This window comes from Centroberyx affinis, unplaced genomic scaffold, assembly GCF_046629955.1.
Source record: "Centroberyx affinis isolate AG114_WGS23_722 - 3 ecotype Tasmania unplaced genomic scaffold, CSIRO-AGI_Caff_v1 ptg000824l_1, whole genome shotgun sequence".
Taxonomy (NCBI): domain Eukaryota; kingdom Metazoa; phylum Chordata; class Actinopteri; order Beryciformes; family Berycidae; genus Centroberyx; species Centroberyx affinis.
Genome location: NW_027279424.1, coordinates 1 through 26,036, shown reverse-complemented (window position 1 = coordinate 26,036; position 26,036 = coordinate 1). Strand labels below are relative to the sequence as shown.

Genomic DNA, 26,036 nt, shown 5'->3' with positions numbered 1-26,036 from the left:
GTAGGGTGTGTGAAGGAGGGAGCAGGAATAGGTGCTTACGGTTACGCTTGCCCTCCTCATCGGCTTCATCCTCGTTCTCAGGGTCGATGTCCTCGGCCTGAGTGATCCAGTCCAGGTAACCTTTCAGATCCTCCTCCAACTGCTGCTTCTCACGAAGCTTCTGGAAGTCTCCACGAGCTTTGGCCTTTTCTCTCTCCTTAGAGAACTCTCTGGGTTTGCAGAAGCACACACAGACACAGACACAAATGTCCATACATGCACATACACATACAAATTAATAAAAATACACATTTACAGAAATCAACATACAGTCACCGCAAACAGCAAACATATTCATTTCACACAGAAAATGGAACAAAAGTCCTAAAGTTCCAAAGTGTATCCTAGTTCACCAGTAACAATGGGAAATGTTTCAGTAGTAAATGACAGCATTGTATATTCAGCTCCTTCATATGCTGTATATTCCAATACTTCAATCACAACCTTTGAGTGTCTTGTGTGTTTTTCTTAACCCTAGCCACTGGAGGGAGATGTACACCTTTCATTGACAACACATCACTATATTCAGAGACCTAGTGTATCGTTCGGGGGAGTGGGTCACAGCATCTTATTCATACAGAAAGCAATTTAGGTAAAAATTTGGCTTCAAGAGATATGCAGTGTTTGCACGGCATCTCAATTCACAGTTTATATAAAACAAACACTGCCAATACATACCGTGAAACTACATAAGGTGTCAGGGGAGAAGCAATCATAAAGTCAATATATGTAATGCATGGTAGGTCACACTTGTCACTACTGTGAAAAATTGTATTTAAGCTGTGATCAAATCATGGCTTAACATCAGTGGAAACTCTCAAATATATGAGAAGTATATGCATGTTTTGGGTTTAAAAATAATTCTCTCTGACACAAAAATAAAGACACTTGATGTTAAGAATGTAGCAAAGCTATATCTGTAAAAATGCATAAAAATGAATTCAAACTGTTGATGCAGATAATGAATACAGAGACTGTATTTCTGTCACCGGTAATCTGAAGCCTTGACTGCATGCTTCCTTCATTATGCCTATCTCAAGCAGCCGACAGGATTGCAAGAGTGTCCGAGTTCATGATTATGTTAACCTTGTTGACTTTTCCATCCCCTTTTAAAATCAGGCTATGCTAGCTGGTCAACCATCCAGAGTTAATTCTACTGTAATACCCCACCCCCACTCCACTGAGCTGGGAAAGCAAACTGGGGTTTGAGAGAGCTTAGGAGCGCAGAGGGAGTGAAGGGCGAGGAATAAGATTAATTTCTCTCTCAGGAGGTTGGGTGGGTTGGGGATGGGGTGGGCGAGGAAATGCTCACTTTGCAGTTGCCGTGGAAAGGACACGGTGGTGGGAGGCCAACAAAGGTCAGAGAAGCACGGCTAAGAAACAATATATAACATTTAGCTCAAGATCCTGCCTTACTATAGTCAATCACTGGCTATATGTCCCTATATGTTGCTATAAAGATTCTCAGGTGCTGTGCACCAAAGAACATATACATTTTACAGGCTAACACCATTCCCCATACACAGCAAGCAGCGCCATGGTGCGAAACAACCAATACACAGCATACACACTTCACACACAGCACACAAAAACCACTGCACAAACTGCCTCTTACCCACTTAACACACCCAACACAAGGTTAAGCACGAAAAAGGAGCCCAGTATGATCAGGCTAACAAAATAAATCCAAGGTGTTTCCCATCCGATGGCATCATTGACCTGCAGGAGTCAAGAGCAGCCAGTTAACAGACAGCAACACATATAGAGACAGAGAAGCTCCGGCCTGCAACCAAGCAGAAGCTCTCTGTCTGCACGGAGAACAAGGTGCTTACCCGCTCAACACACCCAAAACCAGGTTAAGAACGAAAAAGGAGCCGAAGATCACAAGACTGACAAAGTACACCCATGGAAGCTCAAAGCCCATAGCATCGTTCATCTGGAGGAACAGGCACCGCCAGACGGTTAGGAGGGGAAGGGAAAGAGAGAAGGATTAAAGAAAAAAAGAGAAAGGAGAGTAACATAAGTTGTTAAAGCTGGAAAATGTCAGAAAAGGAGAGCAGAAAACATGTTGGATAAAAGCAGTCTTTCTTCTCAGAGTGGGAAAAACAGAGAATACTAATATAGTGCAAGGATAACATCATATTTCTAGGTGAATTGTCGAATGCATTCAGTAAATCAATCATACCAGATAAGAATGATAAGAGGTGGCCCAGTAACATCTAAAAACAGCTTCATCATCAGAACGTCAGTCACATCTTTGCGTTGTGTCTGATCTAAATAGACATCTGAGCTGAAGGTGTGTGGGGGGTCACCAGTCGTTGAACTGGGAGACTCACCCAGTAGAGCACGTCCGTCCAGCCCTCCATGGTGATACACTGGAACACCGTCAGCATGGCAAACAGGAAGTTGTCAAAGTTGGTGATACCACCGTTGGGACCGTGCCAGCCTTCCCTGCACTCGGTGCCGTTGATGGGGCATTGGCGCCCGTGTCCTGAGATTGCACATGGAGCTGGCTCCTCCTCCGCTAACGTATCTACACAAAGAGAGAGAAAGGCACTGTCTGTAATCACCCTCATATAATTGAGATGATTTTAAGAGACTTGCCATGTCTGATTAATGAAACTTTCTCTATTACCAATAACAGTGGAAGGCACCAATGCCTTCGAAGGAAATACACAGGTTGCATGCACTGTAGGCTTCCATTCAAATAAATGGGAACTGCACAGACTGACTTATATTAGTTATAGTATATTAGACTTAGCATATCAGTTTGTAGAGAGATGCACCATCACTATCTTTTTGTTCTTTGTATAGATCGATATGAGTGCTGTGCCTCTTTTCTCATAGAATTGCAACTAGAGACAAATAGAGTACATTTATATTCTATTCCCCAGTCAAAGCAGACTGGTTGCAATAATATCAGAACAGTGTTGGAGGAACATTAACTCTGCCTGTTGACTCTACAATGAATTTGTGGGAGACTGAATTAGCATGCTGCAATATGAAAGATGAGTAATGCACACAGGCTTATTTAGTAACTCTACATCTGTTCAACTGAGCATATATTCTCTCAAATTAGGCATAAGGCAGATGTTACTTTTACAATTGAGATGAAATGTATCTTGATATTCACAGAAAATTAGTGAACAATAATTTTAAGGTCAGGTTACTTTGAACATCTTTAAAAAATCAGCAATCTGTAGACTATTAAATTGCTTAGATTTTAGATGTAAAACAGACAAACACTGTGCAGTCAAGAGAGCGTACCTGCGCCGGGAAGATAGCAGGTCGCGTGCATTTTACCGATGAAAAGCTCCAGGCCAATAATAGCATAGATGATAATGACAAACAAGACCAGGAGGGCAATGTGAAGGAGAGGGACCATGGCTTTAATGATGGAGTTCAACACCACCTGTAAACCTAAGCAAGGAGGAAAATGCACAGATTATATGGAGCCTGGGTGTGCTTTGCCATTGTGTGAGGGCATGCATGCATAGTGCAAAGGTTTGGATAAATAATAATTAATTAGAGCTACAAACTGGCTAACTCGCTTTGGTTGATACCAGTTTCTATGCCAGTTAGTTTTGCAAAATAATTCTTGTATGCCATGATATTCCAGTGGTTAAGATTGCTTTTCCTTTTTGCTTTGTTTCCCCCTCTACTTTCCAACTGTCTAAATAAAGGAAAATAAATTACAGGTAAGTGGACTGCTCATCCTCATTTTCTTTTAAATTAAATATTATTATCTTATTGTCTGTTGACAATGGAGACAGACAAATATATAGAAGTTGAAGTATATAGAAGTTGACATGGTTAACATCATGACAGGCTAACAAAGACATAAAACAGATATTTTATTCAGTTCATCAACAAGGTAGAAATATTAGCACCACCTCTTTGTGTGGATCTTGTATAACTTTGTTACCATGTTTCTGTAGACATAAATGTGCATTTACAACAACCATTCAGCTGAGAAATGTGTCAGAAGTGTTTTTCTCAGTTTGTTTGTTGTTACTGCATCCAGAGCTCATGTCTCTAAGGCATTCATTTAGACAGTCTGTTTTTAGAAAAAGTCCTCAGGGACGGCACATAGACCATATGGACTCATCATGTGTAACCCTTCACCCCACAAATACAAATATTTCCGGCAAAACACTCCCTAGCATTCAGGGGAAAGGAAGCTGGGGATGTGTGGGGAAGAAGAGCTAGGGCCATTATAAAATAGCAGAAGATATGGTAAAAAATGGCAAATCTTCGGGAGAAGGCGGGAGACATGGGATTGAGGGGGGTTGGCTGTGCGTTCACACGTGGAGGTCAGAGGTCGTCGTTACTCACTGGGTACTCCTGAGACCAGCCGCAGGGGTCGCAGCACACGGAAGGCTCTTAGGGCTTTAACATCAAATCCACCTGGCTTGCCCCCGTGGCCGTGCATCGACGGGTGGGTGCTAACTCCAACTGCTTCTACCTTCTCATCTTTGGTCAAAACCTCCAAGACAACACTGAACAGTCTGTCGGAAAAGAAAGAACAAAGAAAGAACCTCACACTTCAAATAAGGCATGTTTTTTATTAGTCTGTTGAACAAATTTCAGCTTTGGTTTGTTCCTGAACTTGCTAATATAAGTATTTTTTCAATCGTAAGGCTATGATACAGGAGATGGATTAACATTTTAAAATTAAATATTTGTGCAATTTTCACAAGAATTAGGTTTAACATCATTTCATTTCATTCTGTTCCTTCCTATGTTAGGCACATTGATTTTGTCTAATTTGCCTGTCTATATTTCTGCTGATTGCAAACTTTCTGACCTGCACTACCTTAGAGAAATTGCCAATGCATCATAATCTTTAGGTACCTCTATTCCTCTACTATTGTTTAGTTACTGCGAAACTATAATGTAAGCATCATCACTTTATTTTACAGTCCTGTTCCCACAGTGTTACTCATTAATTATTTGGTCACTGATATAATAATGCTGACTAAACAAGCGATATTGCTTTAAGAGATGTTTTTTGTCTTTGAGATTGTTAGTACCACAAAGTATCAGGTAGTTTCTGCAAAATTACTGTGTGAATGTAAACAGATTCATTACTTGGTATTTTTTTTAGAACATGACAAAGCTATTATCAGCAATTACTTCTTCGTACTAAATAGTTACCTATTTATTGTACTGTAAAATAAAATGCTACTCAAAATCTTTCAAATACATAGCCTGGGGTGATGCTAGGAATTCTGGGCCCCCTGACAAGATATGACACGGGCCCCCCACCCCGAGGTGTCTAGCTTTGCACAGCAGCATCCCTCTGCACCTCTCTGAAAGCAAGAACTGGCTGCTACTGTAGTTACATTGTAAAATCACAGTGATTGTCTGTTAGTGCAGCAGTGAACCTCTTACCATAAAAGAGGACACTTCATTACAGTCAGTTAGACATTCCTCACCTAGCCAAGAGGGGAAATCATCTCAACACATCACATCAAAGCTGTGTACTAAAAGGACTGAATGGAGCTGCCAATAGGGGCTGGAGGGAATTCTTTAGGCCTATAAGCACAGTCTGCTCAGACTTATGTTATACTGAGTCAGAGCAGTAAGACTGACCGCCCGGCATGAGGTTTTCATCTAGTCATGTCCAAAAGAATATCATCCTTTACATATTGCCACATTTGTACTGAATGTAGTAGCTTGCCCACTTTCTCACACACATGTGATATGTCTGATTCTCTTAGCAGTGAGGCCAAACTATTTTGTCAATGTTCTTCATCACTACTTTCTAAATAAAAAGCATTTTTTTTCCATCTTGAATTTTCTCACTTCCCATCAAAGGATCTGAGAATTTGAATGTCTGTTTTTGTTTTTGTTTTTTTTTACTATTTCTCAATTTTCTTAAATCTCTGTTGCTCAATTAATTTACATTTCTTAAACACAAATCTGTTAAACTTTTAATTGAACTGGTATAGCCTAAATAAATTATAGTCATAATAATAGCCATAAATAAAAAAAATACTAATGTGACATAATGTGGTTTGTGGGCTGAACAATTCTTGACCTCCTGCATGATTTACAGTAATGTACCCATTCCAGAGCTATATTGACACAGCTATATTTAGATATTAGATATTGACAGTTTTATTTTAGTGTGCCATTTCAGTGATTTAGCAGCAGTAGTCACTCTTCATAGCAGGAGCAGCAGTCTTTGCATTTGACTGCATGGCAGATCAACCCTGCATGCTACATACAGACAGAGATCTGACCTAGCTACCCACTGGACTGTGTGTGTATTAGAGGAGAGATGGAGGGAAGAGAGAGAGGAAGAAAGATAGTGGAGAAAAAGAGAGGCAGTGATAAGGGTGAAGATAACAAGAGGAGAGTACGCGAGAGATAGGAACGAGGGCAATGCGAGGTGGAGAAGTGTAAAGCATGAAGTACAACAATTTGGGAGATCAAAATGGAAGGGGGAAGTAATAAGAAAGAATTGGAGAGATAAAGCAGAGCAGGATGGGCGAGTGTGAGCAAAAGGCAGTCGGAGAGAAGAGAGGAGAGGAGAGGAGAGGAGAGAGAAAGATGGGAGGGAGGGTGGGAGAGGAGATGAAGTATGGCGAGATGGTGACTCACTCCAGTGGTGGTAAAGCTCTGATTTATTCTCTCTGTCTTTTCTGGGTCATATACTGTGGGTGTATGAGGGTCTCTATTAGCACTTGGCCGCTTGGAGAAGAGGCTTAAGCAACTTTAACTTAAACACTGTCTGCCTGTCTCAGAAATACTGTACATTGCAACTGTCAACCAGACATCAAAGTGTAAATCCTAATCCCAAACTGAAATAACAAAAACCCATGACCTGGTCTGCAAAAACAGACGCATCTCTTGAATCAGCTGAAGCAACGGCCAATAGAGCGGCACTTAGGACTTAGCAGATGTGTTTTCTCCAAATTTGATTCAACCAAATGACTAGAAATAAGTAAATGAATCTGAGCACTTACCCAATGACGACAATGACAAAATCCAGCATGTTCCAACCGTTTCTCACATACGCATTCTGGTGCATCACCAAACCATAGGCGATAATCTTCAGAAAGGTCTCAATTGTGAAAATGATGAGGAAGGCATACTCAACTGTTTCCTGTAGACACAGAAAAAGAAGAGAGTGGGTTTCAAGGGAATTTAGACACGTAGAATCGTATCATAGAAAAAACATTAGGACATTAGATTAATATGTTGGGTGGACAATATGTATACACATGTGCACACACACTCAAAGACAGACACACAGACACAGACACACAGATACAGACACACACAGAGAGATGAAGAAATGACATGGAGTCAAACTAATGAAACAATTCAGCTCTGTAATGTCTTTGGATGTGCTCAATGGAGTGAGACAGCCAAATCCACTGAAAGACAAAGGAACTGTGAGAAGAATACAAAGATGAGACGGCTTGAGAGAAAACTAGACTAAAGAGGCACGTATTGTTACGTAAATACCAATCACAGAGCTGACAGCGATGAGAGAAGCATCAATACATGGGAACATACACACATAGTTGTTTGCGCGCACACACACACACACACACACACACAGACGCTGGTTTTGGATTAGCCAGTCAGGCATGTTTAGCCTAGGAAAGCCTTAGGAAAAGCAGATAATCCAGTTGATCAATGTTACATGCGGTGTTTCCTCCTCATATAACAGCCCAATCAAGACAATGGTTTAAAACACTCATTAAGTTGTACAGTATCCTTCTAGAGTATCTAAGGTCATTGTACAGTATCCTTCAACCAGAGCAGCCATGTTTAGACTGAAAAATCGCATTCTGATCCCACTGACTGATCATGTTTGGTTTCAATCAGATGAATGTAATCCCTTTTCTCAACACATATTTACAAAGTACAAAATCTCTGAACACAACTGACCTCTCTGACATCGCTTAGTGACACCCAGAGTTGTCCCAACCAAATCTGCTTGATAGTGACAGCAGTGATGCTACCTGAGGTATACACGCTTTGTTAATATTGCTTTTGTCTGTAAATTTGTTCAGATAATCAAAGGAATAGTTAGCTAGGGGGCTTCTATGATACTATCTTCCTGTGTGCTTCTGAGGCCATCTGATTGTTTTTCAGATTATTATAGGCCTAACTTTACAGCTCTTAGGTATGATGTAATTATACATGCAGGCCTAAATGTTTCATAGGTTTTTAGTAATGAATAAACACGTTATTCACGTAATGCTTGTAACGCTGTCATGTTAAGTTGAAGGACAGGCCAAAGCCTAAATGCCATACATATTATATTTTTACTTTTTACTATCATTATTTTACTATATAAAACAAGTACTCAGCATGGAGTAACTGCAGTACTGTAGTTAATGATGGCTGAATTTTTTCTGAGACTATTGCAATTTTAAATGTATGGCTACTACTCAACTATTCTGATAGTCTGAAAAACTATGCCCTACTTTGGTGGACTTTTTCTCAGAACTGTATAACTGTATAACATTAAAGCAGAATTCACAAAGTCGTAGCTTCGTTATTTCAAAGCAAGATACAATATTTTGAAGATTGGATCTTGCTCTTCCATAAAGTGCTTCAAAGAAAAAAGAAGCCTTCTTGAGCCTGCCTTGCACACACTTTCTCACTGAGTATATTCCAAGAAACCTAAATGCAATATGAGCTGCCAGTCAGGCACCAAGACACAAAGTTTTCATGGCTTTGATTCTCTTCTCAGAGGATCTTTCTGGCAGAGGCTGAGGTTAAAAAATGGGAAAAATGTACTTTGAATAAAATGCCTTTATTTAGAGGGCAGAGAGAGCCATTAGAACCAACAATGCAATTCAGCAATGCACCATTCTCAGGGTGTTTCAAAGACAAAGAGAACACAGGAACAATAAGTCATCAGGTTGAGGTCGATTGGAAGTGAACCAGGAAGTACAAGCTCAAAATGAAAACACACACATAGTGAGGTGAAGGTGGTATCTCCATGTGAGGGGGAGGCTGCTGCTGAGACAGGTGTATCAGTGGAGTGAGATGTGTGTGTATGCATGAGGTGGACCATGCCAGAGTGACTCAGCTGTTCAGGACAGCCCGGGGTCCTCCCAGGAGATATGAAACCAGAGAGAGGCCCACTTCATCCATTATGCATGAGGCAGGGCAGGTCAACGTACACGCCACACTCTGCCTGGTATTCATAATATCTGCCTGTCCATACTGTTCTATACTATTCTGATACCAAGTCAGTAAAAACGTCTCTTTCACAGCCAGAGGCAGAGTGGAAGGAGTGAATAGTGAATGTATTAGACACAGTCATTTAACTCTTCACATATGAGGAGCCCACTGCATTCATATAATACACAATACACACAATGTACTATAAAATAAGCCATACTCTCTCTCTCTCCCTCTCTCTCTCTCTCTCTCACACACACACACACACACACACACACACACATAAACACACACTTCCTGAGGGAGTCCTTAATCCCCCGCTCCATGTTCTCCGTGGACACCATAAATGCAGGAGTATTGTGGGCTGCGGGGCTCGTTTTGCGAACAGTTTACTTTATTGAGAGGAGTACTTAGCCCAGTATAAGAGACATGGGCCTCTTTGTTACTGAAGTAAAAGGTTGAGTTAAGCTCACGGCTGCTGCATCTATGACAGAGCATGCTCAGGCCGCAGGGGCCAGAGAGAGCAGAACGATTCATATAGGGATGGAAGAAAAGTGACAGGGTGACAAGTGAACGATTATAGAGGCATTTACAGACCAAAATGACCAACTGCTGCAGTAATCTGTTGGTGTTAATAAGGCTCCACAGCTAGTTCATATACCTATCAAGGATACAGTCATGTGGTAGTAATCAGCCATTTTGGTTATTGTTTAGCAGAATTCAAATAAACTGTGCACTATCAACTATTTGAATTTAGAAGTAAAAAAATAAACTAAAGGTAGAATGTTTTCTCCTGTGTGGACTGTAGAGTTTAGGCAATATTTCTGAACCCAGTTTGCAATAGGTTGTCACTGTCAGCACCGTACAAGTTTGGCTTTCCAAGCTACGGCAAATTTATGCAAATAGCCACTTCCTTGTTCATGAAAGCATGTAAGTTTAATAGCAAATGATAGCCATTCCCTCTCGATTAACCAGGCATTTATTCATTCATCAGCAAACTTGAACTGCTAATCCAGGGTAGCAGAAATAGAAAGAGAGAGAAAGAGAGAGAGAGAGAGAGAGAGAGAGAGAGAGAGAGAGAGAGAAAGAGAGAGAGGAAGAGTGAGTGAGGAAACAGGCCTTTGGGGATGACCATAAATATCTCTGACTCATCTCCGTTTATTTGTGCTGTAAAGAGGCTTACTGTAGTATGTTTCCTTTCCACATACAGTAGACAAATACTGTATATACATATTATCAACAGCTAACACATTCACTTCACTAGCTGCAATTCTCCTAGGTATCCATTACCTATATCTCAACCCAAGGGAGTATCAGGATGCAACATACACACACGCACACACACGCCACATAATTGTGTGTTAAAATGCACGCTAACAACACATAAAACCGTGCGGAGTAGGACGCCACACGGCATCCATGCTCCTCCTCAGCCCCCACAGTCGGAGCAGCCCCATCGCTCGCCTGCCACAGGGTGAATGTTCATGTCCACAGGCACAACTCAGTTCATCTCACACACTCACACAGCACAGCTCACCATATGATAAAAGGATGCTAACCCGCTGAACCGTGCATCCTCGTACATAACTCGCCATATGACTGACCCAGGCAGATATAATGGTAATGTTAACCTATTAAACAATTCAGACAGGCCCGTCCACAATGCTCATGAGGTGCGTCATCATCCAGAATACACAGGGAAAACAAAGGAAATGCAGATGAGACAAGACAAGATAGCGAAACATCCCGTCTTACAATTATAGCGCATTTGTCCACATATCATGATATAAATATTTAAAATATAAATAAAAGCCATTCTTAAACTGCAACACCTACTGGAACTGATCCTGGTGTGGGCCCAGGAGCAAACCTGAGTCTCAGAACCAAAATTACTCACAACCCTCAAGTCTATAAATAGATCTACATACTGATAGAACATTTAATAATGCTTCCATAGCCAGAAACTAGCTGGGTAGGTGATCTCACCCCCTAATCAGTGATGTCAGCTATAAAGCTCCATTTATTTTTCAAATTTATTTTATTTAATCTTTATTTACCCAGGAAAGTCCTATTGACAAAATAAGAGATGCAGACCAACATACAACCAAGTACAAAGTCAGAATACAATCACAATCACATAAAAAATCACATAAAAGACAGAACAAAGTAAAGAATTCTGTGTAAAAGACAGTAGTCATATATCAAAACAGCAGGTTCACAGGGTCAAACCTGGTTAAATCTTGACTAAACAAAGAAAAGACAGTTCCTTATTGAATCTGACACAAGATGCTTCATTATGAGTTTGAACTCACCAAGAGAGACCGGCTCTTTCAACTGTAAAACCCTGTGCAGTGAATCCCATGAAAAGAGACCAGAGTAAATAAGGCCTCTTTCACCTAAGAGCGCAATAGGAAGCAGACCCAAAAAAAAAAGCCTTACAGCTAAAAATGTACCATGCATTGACTGAAATTATTAAAACCTTCAATAACCATAAAGCTAAAAAAAATGTACCAATGAATTAGTCTGCGACTGGACAGCGCAGGCCAATCACCCCAAGCAAGTATAATGTTGAGTGAGAACTTTACAATCTATAATAAATCTCATTGGTGCATGATTAATAATGTCTAAGGCACGACAACACTGGAAGAGTACTGTGACTATAAAACATCACCGTAATCAAGTACTGGCATAAAAGTGAATTGGAAAAGATGGAAAAGCTGCAATGACTATAACAGAATCTAAAATGTTTTCCTGGTCATCATGGTATGATACATTTTTGAGTTCAAGGCTGACAACACTACTATAATATTAAGCTCATTTTAATGTACATTTTCGGATAAATCCTGTGATAAAGCCAGCCTATGAGCAGCTGTACATTGGTGTGAAATTCAAAATTTCAAATTCAAATTTTGTCCTCTGGTTTAGGAGAGCTGTTCAAGCTGGCAAATACTGACTAGACTACATGACTGAGAGGTATTCCTTTTTTACAGGCCATGGGCAGGAATACATTAAACGGGAAGGCTATTTCATGAATTTCTTGATGACATGGCCACCTGAGTGGAGAGTGTTAATGCATGTGCGTGTATGAAAAGGCACATCTGTGCGTGTGGCAGTGAGCCCAGAGTCACATGAGTCAGAGTGACATCATGCATGTTTGATATCCGCGTATTACCAGAACGCTTCCTAGCAGAGACAACACAACAACAAACTATAAGCTATATATCACTTTCAACACACACACGGAAATGCAAGCCATATTAATAGACTTAATTAATAGAATTATTTTAATTAACGTATACAACATAATAGCACACTGACACAATGCATATAATCTATCATTGTTAACCAACCAACCAACATAAAACTCCAGTTATTAGACATGATGTGACAATTTGATATCTCCTGAGTGTCAAAGTGACTCTCTAATGCCATTTTATATCTGATTCTGTACACAATGAGCAGGCATGTATAGGAGTTCCCACATCACTCTGTCTCTCCTCTGACTCTTGTTATCTCCCTCCCCCATGCTCTCCTCATCTCTAGCTAACTCTCTTTCCTTCCCCTGTCTGTATAGATCAGTCATTGCCATCCAGGCAAGCCAGGGGGTTAGGGCAAGCCAGCATTTAGTGCTTCTTCACCGCCTACTCCTGCAGGTTTGCACAGTAAATAAGTGTGCTTGAGCGTGCAGCCTACATCGGGGTGGCTGTTGTGTACTATGCATCGGTTTTGTGTTTATCGCGATTAAGCACACAGTGTGTATGTAGAGGTCATGTGAATCGAAAGGTCTCTGTTATACCTGTTATATTACTATGTTATTCCATGTACAGTAATATTCCGATATTCAACATAGATTATTTATAATTCACTGTCATTCATCGCCTGGAAAGACAGAATGCGCTGTGTTCATGTTGAGATCATAATATTTCATGTGCAGCTTACAGTACGTGGTAAACCTAATAGTTTTTTTTTTTATGGTTCAGTTGCCCTGGCGTTCAACAGTGAGCTATTGACCACATCCAACAATAAAAAACAGGTCTTGCTTCTATGCATTGCCTCAGTAAAGCACTGAAATCCAGCAGCCGCGTTACAACATACAGTATACAGTACGTCCGTTCATGTGAGTGTTAAACAACATACTGCTCCACTCTTGATCAATTAATACACCAGTGTCAATATGTTTGTGTGTGCGTGTGTCTATGTGTGCAAACGTCTGTGTGTGTGTTTGAGTGTGTGCGCGTGTGCACGTGTGTGTGTGTGTGTGAAGCACTGTGGAGGCGGGCAGAACTACTGAAAGGTTGTGCATGTCACTTTGCCAAGGAAAACACTACAACAAGTGCAGGTCATCTTAAGTATACCCACACTACCATGTGAACGTCTTCACGAAGAAAGAAAAACATCACACTGAATTTCTGTTGCGTAACGTTTGCTATGTATTATTTAGTTTTGCCCTAAAGTTACACGATCGACATACTGTTTTACAGCGGAGATGTAGTTCTCCAAGTCTCTACAACACGCTGCAGCTGTCAGAGGCCGGGGAGTTTGGCTTTATACAGCAGTAACTCAATGCAGTGTGTTTTTAGAGCATCGGGGTCAGTATCCTACAATACACAATGCTCTGCGCAGGCCAGCCATCTGTCAGTCAGCCCAAAGTAGGTGCTCCGCTGAGGTGTTTCTAATGAGGCTTGCAGAGTTTGGGTAGTGAAGTGAGGGGCCGAGCTCATTAGCAAAACCATCAAAGCTTTGCCTGATCTTGTTTAATTGTGCCAACAACAGCCACATGCATGAAAATGGTGTGATTGTTGATGTAGAAAAAGGAGGAAATGCTGAATCCACTATCTGAACACTGCACCACCTGATCAGCCAACAAAATAATCTCATATAATTTAAGGACTCCCCACACTTTCCTTTCAGGTAACTGTCCCAACATGTACATTATAGTATACAGCATATAGTACATTATAGTTTCTCTGTGTTTCAGTATGAATTTAGTGCTTAATTAATGTACATCTGCGTGCAGGAAAAAGTATCCGTGCCTGCATATCTGTGTGCATGCAAGAGGGGATGCATGACATGGCTGCCACTGAAATCTGCAATGACCGAACTCAGGAAATTAAAATAACCTCCCCAAAGCCCAACTTGAGCTATTCAGCTCTGCACTCAGGAAGTCAAGCAATCAGCTTTTGAAATCTGCTTTTTTACAATCCTGCGACATTGGTCGGCTACTGCACTTCATGCCACATGTACTCTTTCTTTCTCAAACGCTCTCTCATACAGCCTTAGCAGAATTCAAAAATGGGCATAGAGCTGAAGCGCTTAGGTTTGACTGAAATTTCTTGTCTTTTGTGGCATTTGGCTCAAACAGAAGGTGCACAAGGCTACATTTATTTCAAATATTTTAACATTAATAGTCTTATACCACTGAACCCATGCAATAAGCATCTGTGCTGATGTTGAGCTAAATTACGATGCCAGCATGACATGATGTCAAAAGGTCTATCAAGGAAAACATCGGCACTCATCTAAAATGTAGCAGCGCCTTTCTCTGCGCTCTCTGCCTATCCGTTTGTGAGCGAGAGCAATCTCTCTTCTTTGTTTTGGCTACAACAGTTCTTCCCATTTTGATTTGATGTCATCCTTAGTTATCATGACTCGCATGTTCAATTTATTTCTCTCACTCTCTGTCGAGTTCAGTCTCCCTCTTACTCACTCACTCACAAGCTGGGACACACACACACACACACACACACACACACATACACACAGACACACACACACACACACACACACACAGATACACATTCTTCAGTTTGTCATTTAATTTATTGATTTGTTGCAAGTTATTATAATGTCATTATCAGTAATTCATTATTTAGTTGGTTTTGAGAAGGTTAGAGAAATAAAATACCAATAAATAGTGTAAAAGGCACTGTTATAAATCAACCAAGCTTAGAATTGGCATAAGAGATACATGGGGCCCATTCTACATCTCATCCTTGTAACTTGTGGTGTAATTCGGAATGCAAGACTCTCATTCCTGAAAACAGACATCCAAAACTACCCACCAAACATGTTCCTCTTCAGTGAATGTATGCTTTGTATTAGCCCAGTTAATACACTGGTGACTCCAATGTTACACTTTAGCTCCCAAATTATTTATGTGTACATGCGTGTTCACTGTTCAAACGGCAGTGACTCACTGTCTGAGAGCCGCACTACTTATTAATGCCTCTGCACAGAATCATGTGATGAAAGCTCAGAGCAGCGTGACAATGGAAGAAAAAAACATCTATTTTGGTCAAGTGCATATTGACAGACGATCTGTTATGGCCGTGGCTGTACCCCCAGAAGATTCCCTAGTGTTTCTTTGTGTTTCCCCTTCTCTGTGTTCCCAGTGCTCCCCTGTCTGTCTCTCTCGCTGTCTATGTTTGGTTTGTGTGTGTATTGGTGTGGGCGTGGTCTCCCTTCCTCGTTCTCCTGGCTCCCGGCTCTGCTCACCCTGCACACCTGTCTGCAATCGGCTCATCACCTCTCCCAGTCTGCTCACCTGCCTCTCATCAGCTCATCTGCCTGCAGTATATCTACCCCGGCTCTTCAACCATTCTTCGCCAGATTGTTGTTTCAACCTCAGTGGTAGTTATGCTTCAAGGCCAATCTAGTTAGAGCTCCCAGTGACTTTGTTTTTTCGTGTTTCCTGTGACTAACCAGTCTCTCTTGTGCCCCAGGATCACCACCCGCCTGCCTGTCTTCCTGCTTGTCTCCCTGCCTCCAAGTTACCCCTGCCTGCCACACTTCCCCTCATCCCACGTTCACGCCAAGCCCCGCTCCTCCCTTACAATAAAACCTTTTCCTTACCCACACCACCCTGTCCTACGTTTGGGTCCCACCTGTGTTCCTAAGGCTGGGGATACACCACACAACTTTTAAAATCCTAACAGATTATGAAAACACTGGGCTTATACACTAACCGACTGGTTTCTGCAGATTTTTTTATGACGACTGAAAAACTGGGGATCACACACTTAACGACTACGCCAGATGAGGGATCACACACTACTCGAATTATCACTGCAACTGAACCAAACTGAATGCACCAAACTCACATGAAAACACGAGCTCTCGCGGTACGCTACGAGATGCTGGTAGCAAAGCAAACACGGGGATACAGCATAGATATAAATCCACATTATACATTTTTATGGGTAGCGTACTAGAGCTTGCTGTTGTTGTTGCGCCACAATCTGCATGGAATAAAGACCGTCTGCATGGTCATTCTATTTTCTTGTCAGAAACAGAAAATAAAAAATGGAAAACAAATGATGATTTAATTTTAATTTCAAAATCCAAAAATGGAAAATCGAAATATACAAGGCATTGTCCGTTTTCCTGGTGAGAAACAACATTTACAAAGGACTTGATTTTCCCTTTCTCCTTTGTAAAACAGAAAATAAAATAACAAAAATTAAAAAAGCCCATTTTGGGATTGCAACCTGATTATAGAGCTGTGCGTCTTTCAGCACCATCAAGGCCTGGAAAGCGGAAAGGAGAGAGAGAAGCAGAGAGGGAGGAAAATAGAATAACCAAAAAATACACAGACCCAAAACGCATTTACATAAAGGTGTGGAAGTCAGTATGGACTGCACAGACCATACGGTGAGTAGCAAATGTGAATCAAATACCTGTTGCTACATAATGGAGCCAAAGCTATGAAGTGGGAGCTGAGAGCGTTTGTAGGCGATGTTGCTACGGTGCCAGATGCAAAACCGGACGGCACATTTACATTGTCCGGTCAGGACTACCAACCGGACATGTAGGCTAATAAATAATAATTATAAAACCTGTATCGGTATCTGGCAGCCAAGGTTTTGTGGAATCAATAATTGAGTCTTTCCTGTATTTTTTTCCTGTGTGCCTTGGTACCAGAAAGATTAGTAGGCCTATCTATAAATTTATTGTATGAAGAATTAACTAGTTGATTGCTCCTTTGTGTGGGCTAAACACTGTATTGGCTTGTTATGGCATAGCTTCATAGTTTTTCATTGGCTATTGACAGGATCCATTCGCATTTGAGTTGTTGATGAGTACACACTACCCGACTGCGTCCAGATTCCATTTGTAAAAATCAAACATGTTTGATATAATCGTAGTGGCTCTGACTCACGTCGGGAGGCAAGAGATTGGAGTCTGTTCCCCTCACACACTTGTAGATTAGAGTCTGTACCCCTCATACACTTATAGATTTTCTGTGCCAACTGGCCACGCCGGCTGCCCCAAAATCTGCAGACTAGTGCAGACCAGGACAGACTCGGCCCGATTGTGAATCCTGGCTAAAATCGGGGCAATAGTTGTCTAGTGTATCCCCAGCCTAACACGATCTATGACTAGAATCTCAACCAGGTAGCGACAGTCTCTACAGACGGCTGAGCAAGACAAATCTGTTCATGATCATTCACAAAGAATACGCAGAGATAAAGCTTGACCATGAAGATGGTGGTACAACTGACATTAGGCCTCATTAATGTCACATTTAAAACATTTTCCCACATTACACAATAGCAAGCTGTGTTAGAACTGCTATTGTAATAACTTTCCATTAAAGTAATAAACCATTAACACAATAACAATTTGCAGTTAACAGTGTAATAAGCCTGTAAACATAATAAACGTGTAATAAAGTTACCTACCACTAATGTTTTAACTTTTTTTCACATTAACATAATAATCAATATCAATTGTGTTTTATTACAATACTGAGAAGGTTGAAAATTTCAGGTTTTCATTTCAATAATTGTAATAACTTCACTGATTAATAATAGTCAGAATTCAATACATAACTGTCACCGATTCACATATTTGGTCTTTAACTATGATGTTACATCTGAAAAAGAGATGAACATGTGTGGAAGAGGTCTTTGGTGATCACTGTAAATGGATTACCTGGATTTATTTTTGTTTTGTTTTTTTCTCTAGTGCTAATGTAAAGTACTTTGACCTGCATTCTATGTATGAAAGGTGCTAAACAAATAAAATCTGTGATGCTTTAAAAATGAAACCAATTGCAGCCCCTCTGCAACTTAGGCTGATAATATGGGTGTATTTCTACTTAAAAATCTTGCCTAGTGTTGCTTTAATATAGTAAAACCTGCTAATGTAAGGATTATTAGAATAACAGGAAATAAGTTATTACATTAATGGTAGGTAACCTCTATTACAAAAAATGATGGGGCTGATCTATTACAAAATGATGGGGCTGATTGTTATTGAACATGAAGAATATTCTAAATCACATGTCTGTTTCCTTAAACTAGTTGACAAGCAGATGGAGGAAAAATGGTCCTTCCATCACAATTTCAAGAGCGCTAATATTAAGCAGTGTGTCTCCTAAAGGGGAAGAAATGTGTTCTCTGTACAGCCTGAGACAATCCAAAATAAAATCTGAATTCATAAAACGAGTGGTGTTCCCCTTTAAGAAGGCCTGCTACACACACACAATGTCATCCTACCACTAATTCCACCACTGCCGTTGTACAACACACTCTCTTTCACACAATATCAAAATAAAAACAAATACAGCTCTTACTCTCAATTTACTCACTCTTACTCTCTTGCTCTCTCGCTCTCTCTCTCTCTCTCTCTCTCTCTCTCACACACACACACACACAGACACACACAAATACACAATCTCACACACACATGCAGAAATACACATTCCAGATAACAAGCGGGGACAGTGCTAGTGTGAGCCACAAATGAGCAGTTACGTTAAGTGACTAAACACATACTTCTACCATCATCTCCATGGGAGTCCACAGTCCAGACACTGCTGCTTGTGCCAGCCACAGTTACACCCACAGCCAACTGCTTGTTCTGTCACACACATGTACACATGTACACGTTTACACACTCCTTCACCACAATACACAGCCAAAACACTGACACATATCACCAATCCTCATATGGAAATACACTTCACACAGTCCCCCAGCGCAGACACTTCCAACTGCACAGCCAACCTCATAAGACAAGTCTCGGTCAATAAATCTACACTTTTACCCCAAACCCAGCGATAGTAACAACAGAATAACATCACAGCATCAAAATAGAGACTCAGTGATGTACTAATTATTCTATATGTAGCCAACACTGACATTGGGAACTTGTACAGTGTTTCAAAGCACACAGGGATAGGATGCATGCTATCGTAAATGCAGACAGTCCATGGTAAATAAAAGGCAATTACTTGAAGATTGGCAATGCAACTTTTGGCCAAAAGTTGTGAAATTGAGAATATTAGGAGAAAATTGGTCATCCTCAGTTGTGTGTCATGTGATTTAGCATGTGCACAAGGTCGTACAACCATAAATGGCTGACATCAAACAAGTTTTGCAAGATTGAGGGTGTGTGTGCACACCTTGGACAATTAGGGGTTCATTCATTCGTGTGTAACACTTTTTGCCACTTGCAGTACTTAGGGGAGTTACTGTATGCACTGTTTAGGCTTCGCAGAGCCCTGAGACCACCAAGCAGTACTGTAGAAGTCAAGCACGGGCCCCAGGGACGTTTGTTCCCTCCGTGTGGCCTGTCAGGCAGCGGCCTCCTACAAGGCTGCCAATCGCGTGCACGCCTCTTTCTGCAATGGGCCAAGTGCAAGTGATGAGCAAACCATATGGTAGTTGATGGTAAGTAAATAAAGCTAAACTTGATTTCATTTGAAGGCACGTGAGCTGCAGTTAGCTGGCTAGCTAGCTAACATGAATCTGACAGGAATCTAGCCAGCAAACCACCTGTCATTCAAACAGGAGGAGCATTTACAACCAGGCCAAAGGTGTATGTGGTTTACATGACATGTTATTTTGGAAAAAGGATGAAAAAAAAAGTCGGCAAAAGGATGTAAACAATGTAGCCTACTATTGAAAACTTTTAGGAGCTAAGAAAAATATTCATCTTGTAGTTTAGCACAAACAAATTTGAATGTAAACAAATTCATGCCCTTTCTCTGGAAAACTCCAAACATTACTGTCATACGAATAAACAAACAATGGGATCATTGAGCGAGAATGTATTGTGCATGCTATGTTTTCCAATAGCATGCCACACTACAGACGAGCTTCACCACAGCTTCACCACAATCACTCAGTCTTAAGTGCTGTTAGGAATACCTATCTCTCTTTTGCTTCCTAAATCTGTTGAAAGATGAACAGACAAAATATGTATGTATGTATGTATGTATGTATGTATGTATGTATGTATCAATCTATCAGTCTATCCATCTGTGTAGATATGCCCTCGGATGGAATAAGGGGGAAATGCATTAATGTGAAAATAATAATCATACATGTGCCATTTTACTAGATTTTTGACGCTAGAAGTGTATATTTGAAATATTTGCTTTTACTGTTTTTATGATCTTGGTTTTTCCAAGTGACTGTAAGGCCTGGTACATAGTTAACGCAATACATTCATGTAAGCAAAACCACTAGCCTGGAGCGAGTGACCCTGAATGGAATATTTACAGTAAAAATGGCTACTGTAGAGGAATCTTTTATAACTTCTCAATCTAAAAGAAAAAGCTGAAAAGAAAATGATACGTTCGTCCTTCAAATAGGTTGAGAATGCCAGATGGGGATTATGCGATGGGGCCATTTTGCCCATGCGGAATTTAGATGAAGAGAGGCATTTCCAATATTTTCGGATGTCAGCATCAAAATTTGAAAACCTCCTTCACTGTATCGTGCCTCTGATTATCCATGACAAGAAACACTGCAATCTGGTGGATGTCTCTCAGCGGCGGCTGTCACACTGAGGTACTGGGTGACTGTGATCAGTCAACAGGCATTGGCAGCGAGTTACAAGTCGGGCACTATGACGATTGTTAGTATGTATTTACACCAGAAATGACTACTTCTTCGTTTGTAGTTGTTCATTTTGCAGTATTTGCGTATAGCGCCTCTACCTGAAAAACGCATGACAATGTAAAATGCATTAGCATCGTGTTACAAAGTTTGGTGTAGGCTACACAGGCAGGAATGTGAGAAGCACCTTGCGTTGTTGTGTGTGTTGCTTGCGTAGACTCTGTAATGAGCCAAAGAGGTTTTATAGTCAATGTTGAATTAAATATGTTTGAATTGACTGTGGTAGTAAGCTTTAGGGGATCTGTTTGATTCTGTAGTTTGTCTCTCATATACTTGAACCTGTGGTGGTGACCCCTACTGGCCTGCAGGTGGCCCTGCCTTGACTACCAGTATACTATTACTGAGATAGTGCCCCATAATGCTAGCACTATTTTATATGCACAAGCTTTATATATGTCTCTTTCAGTAGGAATTACTTTCATGTTACAATCGTAATGTTTAACAATGGATTGTACGTCATTTGATAATAAAAGTTTGACATTTTATTTGTATGATTTCATGCTAATAATAAAGAAAAAAAATAGGAACTCGAATACGGTAGCAATGTTGTATTCGTTTTCTGTTTCCTCAATAGATAGCTATAGCCACTGGTCAAAAATAGCTAAATCTGATTAGATTTGCACGACCGTAAACACATGTAACTAATGTAACATATTTCCACTCCAACCCCTTTGTCATCTCTATCATAGGTGTTGCTAAAAGATTAGAGGTGTTTTATGTATTCATGACAGTCATCATAGAAAACGCAATTATTACATTACTTGCCAAGACGCTCACAGCTGACAAGCATGTAACTAGCATTAAGCTGTTTTCACTTGTTAATTTTGAACAGGGAAGGCAGTTGATTGCTTCAAACTGACGCTCCCCAATTAACTCACCTATTTTTGCCTAAACCATATAGTCTTTCTTAGCTCATTGTGTCATAATAATTCCATGACACCCACATATTAAATAAGGTATAATAAAACCAGGCACCAACATTGTCAGTCTGTGTGTGTGGGTAGATTCTGAGTAGTAATTACTATTTTCTTTGAAGCATTCACTTATGAAAAATATTTATCAAAATTAATCAGATTATAAACTCTGATACTTCCTCAACTGTGATAGCATTGAGTTGTGAAATGGAATCAAACTGTGAGGTCTCTGCGGGCCTCCAAACAACCTCTCTATTGCTTAGTGTGCAGTCATTTCAGTCTTTACATGCTAGTGTCCTTTTGTCCCCAGTAAAATAAATAGCTCTGCGGCTCTGGGGTTATGCAATAACAGTGATACAGGCGAACACTACATGATACCAGACGCGATGCGCTGCATGTTGCCTTACGAAGGATGAGACGTATGAATCATATTCACCATGAAAAGGTCATTGTTTCAGAGCGCTTTTGCTCAGCTACCTTCAGCAGGAGCTGCCTCGGGTGTCAAGTCTCAGATAGATAAGTCAGAAGTGACCTTAAAGCAAAAGAGGGGGGGGGGGGAGTATCTGTCTGTCCCCTAGACAAGGTGGGTGTGGAGGAGACACAGTCACATGCAGAACGCGTTCCCATTACAGTGGCTATGAGAGAAGAAACAGAGAGCTGAGCAAGAGAGGAATGGAGGAATTACTGTGACTTTTTTGTCTGTGTTTGTTGTCTCTTTCTCCTTTTGAGCACGTGCACGTGTGCAAGTGTGTGCTCGCTGCATCCTGTTACTCACTTGTGCCTCCTGGTGGTAGTGGACCCCCAATCTTTGCCCTGTGTTCTGCCTGAGGAGGAAATTGCTTTCTATTTATAATGAGCTGCTGCATTTAACCAAGCCTTACTAACAAGACTAGCAGACCCATGCCATTAAGGCCTCTGTGACTTTGCAGTATTGCAGTGTTCCAAGTCACAGCAGCGCTACAGCACCTAAGCATTGTGTAGACAGTGTAGCATAAGCAAACAAGAAGGAACAGATATAGTATTCTACCTTTCAGTTGTTAAACGTTTAAAACATTTCAGCCTTCAACCAAGATCAATCGTTAAGATCACTCTCTCTCCTTGCAATATCTTTTTACTACACTACCTAATGACACATGAACAGCAGAGTCTGCTCTCTGTTCTCCAAACCCATCCACAAGGCCTAGAGGTCAGCTTGTCTGTATACAGTTTGCCCACGGTGACTGCAGGGTTTTTGTGCCTCTGTGTGTTGGAAGATAAACCCTATGCTGGTGTGTCACAGAGCAAAAATCTGCATGGATTTGCAGCCTTGTGACGAGCACCGGTCCTCTCAGCGCCCTACCTCAGGTTTCATATCAATGCTCAGTCCACCTAAGCGCCTGCAGAGCAGAGCGGTGTGAAATGGCACTGTGCTCTACAGCCTTACCTGCTGGCTGCTACAGCAAACTAGCTCAGCGTTTTTCTCTCTCACACTCCTCCTGTGACTACAGTGTGAGCACTGTACAACAACTGAGGCCAAGCTGGTACACCTGCCCTACAAAGTACTCTATTGTTCAACCTCTGCTGAAAAGGGAAAGATTGCATTGTTCTTCATCTGGTATCTGAGTTTACTGTTGCCACAGCAGAATTAAACCCAAGCCCTATGCAAGCTATGTAAAGCTCTAGCAATGAACAAGGATCAGAATAATAAGGGGATGTCAAAAAAACAGTGTGGTAAACAAAGACACAGAGGAGGATGCTGTAAATTTTAAGAGGCTGAATCCCTGTACATTACGTTTTTGTGGTGACTATGTGGATTACTGAGAAGAGTCCAAAATGTGATACATAATTTCATGTCTAATCATCAGCATGTCCTCTCATCTATCATAATAGATCTGGTTCATGAAGCATGTAAGCCGCCTAGATGATGCTATTCAATTCTCCTGGCCCATCCAACAGGGCAGTGTGCACACAATGTAGCATTTCTGGTTAAGTCTTGTTGGGTGCATTCATAAATCCAGTCTGACACTGTTTATAAGAGAGCTATTCTAGTTCCATTAGAACAGAGTGGGAAATATTATAGAGCGATGTCTGAACAGGTTCAGACAGCAGACATAATGAAGGGATGATTAAAAAGTGTCAAATTATCAGTCATGTGTTTACACTGACAACTGGTTTGCATATAAAGGCTGAGATGAGATGTGGAGCGAGAGTTATTTTCACTGTGTGGAGTGGAAGGTAGCTTCCTAGCAAGCTTGGCCATTTAGCTTGATGCCATTTGGGCGTTATTATTACAGTCAATATTGAACTGCCCCCCCACCCCTCCCCCTCAGCCAGGCGTGTGCGTGAGAGGGTGAGGCTCTGTATATATGAACGTAATTTCTTACAATGTTCTGAATTTATTAACCATGGCAGTCTGGTGCCAGAACGCTTGAAGTGCCAATTTCTAAAAGTGCCTTGGCGATACACGCCAAGGTGTGGGTATGAAAAAAAGCAATGTCAAACTATGTGCACCCGTCAACAATATGCACATGGTCCATTAGCGGTCTGAGGCTGGGCACACATTAGGGAGTGGCATCTGTCACTCGCTACTCATTAACAGCCGTTTAGATAAATTCCCATCTAAAACACCCCACAGTCCATGGTGACACAGCAGGGCCATCAGGCTGCTAGTTGGGGTTATATGCATGCTGCTGAGTGTCAGTGAGGTTGAATTTCGCTATAACTCATAATATTAAAGCAAACATAACAAAAAAAACCCATTTACGTTCTTTAGTAAAACATCTGATTGACACATTACAAGAGGAACATTTTACTAGATTCTAGTTTCACATTTTGCACTGCACCAGTGCACATTTTGTTCCAGTTGTCATTGAGTTAGATCTACTGTAACCTAAATTGAGATTGTTAGAAAAATCCAACTCTTTGAAACTTCGCTTCCAAACTGAAGCTGACAACATAGATGATACTGTATCAGGCACTATATTGTCCCAGATGACCTACTTTCCTTCAATGCACCACCACTGTGCAAACAAACACCCTGAGGTCACCCTGCAGGAGGTCAAACTGGGAGGCATTACACCGCACTTCTCTAAAGTAGACCAGAGAAAACTCTGGCTAAGACCAAAGCTCTAGCTTATCTTGTACACTCGGTTCAGCAGGGTAATGAACAGAGGAACACTCCCACCGCTCTTTAACGGCAGGCTGGTAACCTTTCTCTAACATCTTCCTGCTCTCAGACAGAGCTGCTGAGAATATACAGATGTCTGCAGACATATGAGCTATTCATGAATCATTGAACACTACAGCTAAATTCTGCTCATGTAAGAAGAACCAAATTCTGTGTGTTGTCTGGCTTTTGGAGAGTGCACTCATCCTCAGCTGGGGAACAATGCTTACAACACTACATCACCCATAATTCATCACACAGACATAAATGCACAAGGTGCACAGAGTGGTGCAGTGACGAGAAATTCTAAAAATAGAAAGCTGAATAAAAGCTCTGTACAGGAAAACTATGACATGATAAAGCACCGATGAGGATAGTTGTCAAAATGTTTCTCTGTGTAGGCACAGCGAAAAGCTCAAATCTGCATGATGAAGCAATACACTGAAGACACTGTCTGTATGCAACACCTTATTGCTTGCCAAACACATAACTGTAACTATATAACTTTTACCTATACCTTTAGCTATACCATAGCTAACATGATATACAATCAAACGTGTGACAGCCACAGAGCAGGTTCCACCAATAACATTTTTATCGACAGACAACACCACTTATAATGTATCTTGAAGCTGTAGAATATTGCTAATTAGCAGCTGAGATGAAAATAGTAAGAAAACAAGAAGAGAATGACCAACACTGCAGCAGATAATCCTTAATTTCTTTTTGCTTGTCACAAACAAGAATGTATCCATTTATTTTGAGACAAAACCTTAATCCAAGCCAGACAGTGTGACCCCAATGAGTCCACATGAAAACTGCTTCATCACTATGCAGAGCAATGCCAGTCAGTCTTTTATGGCAACTAGTGGG

General features: G+C 41.0%; 1 protein-coding gene across 1 annotated transcript in view; it reads right to left on the bottom strand.

Annotated features, from left to right (window-relative positions):
- The window catches only part of cacna1da (calcium channel, voltage-dependent, L type, alpha 1D subunit, a), a 37,380-nt gene extending 30,287 nt beyond the window's left edge, over window positions 1–7,093 (bottom strand). Inside the window, exons 1-6 of the mRNA XM_071520699.1 lie at window positions 7,014–7,093; window positions 4,375–4,547; window positions 3,307–3,459; window positions 2,376–2,572; window positions 1,872–1,975; window positions 40–209 (exon numbers count right to left, since the gene is read on the bottom strand). Coding sequence (XP_071376800.1) covers window positions 40–209; window positions 1,872–1,975; window positions 2,376–2,572; window positions 3,307–3,459; window positions 4,375–4,547; window positions 7,014–7,078 — 862 coding nt within the window. The 5' untranslated portion in view covers window positions 7,079–7,093. The remainder of the gene's footprint in view (window positions 1–39; window positions 210–1,871; window positions 1,976–2,375; window positions 2,573–3,306; window positions 3,460–4,374; window positions 4,548–7,013) is intronic.
- Between the last annotated feature and the right edge of the window lie 18,943 nt (window positions 7,094–26,036).